We start from the raw sequence: 3,105 nt of genomic DNA on the forward strand, positions 1-3,105 counted from the left end.
AGTTCAGTTCTAGTTCAGTTCTAGTTCAGTTCCAGTTCAGTTCTAGTTCAGTTCTAGTTCAGTTCTAGTTCAGTTCTAGTTCAGTTCTAGTTCAGTTCTAGTTTAGTTTCAGCTCATCTGATTTTTAGATGTGACATTAAATTATTTAAATAATAGTATGTAAACATTTATACTTTATAATTACTTATCAATTCTCTGTCGTTTACTTCTCTACCAACACAATTTCCTTTTAATGAGATTTCTTCTATTCACTTCCTGTCTTTTTTCGAAAACAGAAATTCAAACGTTACACAGCTGCAGATATTGACAATGAATTGGATCCGGATTTATCAGAATTCGATTTAAGCTCTGGACAAAAGAAACAACAAGCCGCCAGAACGTTGTCAAATCAAACACTGGCCAAAGATTTACAAGAAATTATGGCTTCCGACAATGAAATTGCCAATACGACCCAATGTCATTCATTGCTTGTGTTGCAACAACAAGCAGCCACCTCACCATCTGAGAAAAATGGTTGTTACGAGATGAAGAGACCAGCATCGTTGAAGCGAACATCCACTGCCTCATCAGCCATTACTACAATGACGAGTACAACTGCATGCACGGGTACTGGAGCTTCGGCAACTGCAACAGTGGCTATGGGCATGGAAAATCCCTGGACATTTACACCCACCGCACATCAGCAGCAGCATTATCAACAGCATGCACATCCCAACAAACACATGCGTACGCACAGTATGCGTCATCAGCATTATTTAAATGCTGCTGCAGCCAACATCACTTCCACCTCACCCGGTAATACTTTAACACCCGATTCCATAGTTACGGGCAGTGGTTCGTCCATTTTAAGACCACACACCCCCCAGCTGCGTTCACATCATCACCAGCACTCACATCATTATACAACCAAATCATTGTCAAATCGTATTTCATCGCTGAAAAAAGAAACCAAGACCACACAGACTTTGAGTATTGTTGTGGGTGGTTTTATTGCCTGTTGGTTACCATTTTTTATTAACTATTTAATTACACCATTCCTGGATGAGGATCAGGTTAGCAGTACATTGGCCAAGGTGCTGACATGGCTCGGCTGGTTCAATAGTGCCATAAATCCCTTCATTTATGCATTTTATAGTGTTGACTTTCGAGCGGCATTTTGGCGTTTAACGTGTAAACGTTTCTTTTCGGCCTCATCAAAACCACAATTTCCCACAAATACCATGTCCATACGACGATAGTTAAAAATGAATAATGTTAATAATAAAAAAAATACAAAAACAACGTATAGAATAGAACAATACGATTAAGACACTAGTTATTTAAGGATTTAAGTTTTAAACGAAAAAAAAAATAAAAGTAAAGTACTTATAAAAATAATTAACAACAATAAAACAAAATTATAAAAATTAGCAAAAGTAATAGAAAAGACGAAATTTTAAGAAAAAAAAAACAAAACAGTAATCATTTGTGTTTTAATTGTACTTAAGTATTTTAGCATTAACTAATACTTTCTCTTTCTGTTAATCAGAAAGGATACTTTGAAAGAAAGAAGCAAGAATGTATAATCACAAATAATTATCTATTTATGTACATTGATTTATGATGGGTTGTGTATACATTAGGCTGTCCCGTAGATAATTTTTTTCATAACAAATAATTAGTGCATGAAAATCTTGATCTTAGTATAGTATGTTAAAAGAAATTGTCTGCCAACTTTTCTAAATCAATCTCAAAAATTCCATAATTTAAAAATAACACGAATTCCTTTAGAAATCGGAATTAAGATGACACTAAAAGTAGAAAAAAAATTAGACCAAAAATATTAAAAAAAATATATAATGTTATGCTTCTGAATGCATTTCTTAGTAATACCCTCCGTTAGGCTAGTGGTTGGTGTTTTAGTCTGTAAGACCGGAGATGTTGTGTCCGATTCCCACCTGTGGCACTGCTTAAGGAGCGCACAGCAGGCCCAATAGAGACCTAGCAAGGGCAACAATCTTTCTGATTTTATGGTTTTTGTAAGTGGCCCCCGCTAGATTAGAGGTCATTGTTCTAGTCTGATACTGGTTCGATTGAAAAAAATGTGGGTATTTAAGTCAAATTTTAAAGGGAACTTTTTATAGAGGCTGGGGTCAAATGAGTTCATAAGGGCCATCGAGGCTAGTATAGAACTTGGTTTTGTAGGTTTTTGTCGAGATACGAGTATATTAAACATAATTAATTACTTAAAAGCCCTATTCGGCGGTTCAGTTGATTGGGGGCTAGGTGAAATGATGGACCGATCCTGGGACAATAGACGATTATGTACCAAATTTCATTGAATTATCTTCAAAATTGCGACCTGTAGTTGGATTACAAATTTTATATGGACGGACGGACATAGCTAAATCGACTCAGAAAATTATTTTGAGCCGATTGGTATACTTTAAGGTGGGCATAGGACTAATATTATTGTGCGTTACAAATATCAGCACAAATCCTACTAAAGTGTATATCCCGATGGAAAACTATAAAAGTGAATTATTTTAGTAGTTTTGTTCTTTAACTGTTACTTTATAAACAAGTAAAATAAAAACGAAATCTGTTTGAATTAAAATTTATAAAATTGGAAATTTTTTTTAATTTCTTAATTTCAGAGCATAGAATCATATATACCCAGTAAAAACTTTCATTACCATGTAAGAAGTTAAAATGCTAAAATTTACTTATACAACAACATTTTAAGTCATTATTTTAACACGGTGATGTCATTGGAGGCAAGTACTTACCACAAACGATTACAAGTAATTAGAAAATTAGAAGTAGTCATTGTAAATCACATGAATAAACGTATACAGCATCTGTATCTTCACTGGCAGGATGACTTATGAATAAGATAATATTTATATAACACATTATTAGTAAGACCTTATTAGACTACTTCTTTGTAATCCAGACCATATTTAGTAGTCATTGAAAAGTATTTTGTTAGGTAAGTAATTACAATTGAATGCCATTACCTAGTTTTTGCTGGGTACTTATGAAATTAAAATTTATAAGAGTAAACTTTTTGGTACCACTTATTCTTCAATTGGTGCTTTGTAAATAATATTTTATTATTAATAT

General features: G+C 33.5%; 1 protein-coding gene across 1 annotated transcript in view; it reads left to right on the forward strand.

Moving 5' to 3' along the window:
- LOC111675992 (tyramine receptor 1) overlaps nt 1-2,646 on the forward strand; it is an 89,851-nt gene extending 87,205 nt beyond the window's left edge. The window contains exon 8 of the mRNA XM_046947938.1: nt 276-2,646. Within this exon, the coding sequence (XP_046803894.1) occupies nt 276-1,238 (963 nt within the window). The 3' untranslated portion in view covers nt 1,239-2,646. The remainder of the gene's footprint in view (nt 1-275) is intronic.
- The last annotated feature ends 459 nt before the right edge of the window (nt 2,647-3,105 follow it).

This window comes from Lucilia cuprina, chromosome 4 (assembly GCF_022045245.1).
Source record: "Lucilia cuprina isolate Lc7/37 chromosome 4, ASM2204524v1, whole genome shotgun sequence".
Lineage (NCBI taxonomy): Eukaryota > Metazoa > Arthropoda > Insecta > Diptera > Calliphoridae > Lucilia > Lucilia cuprina.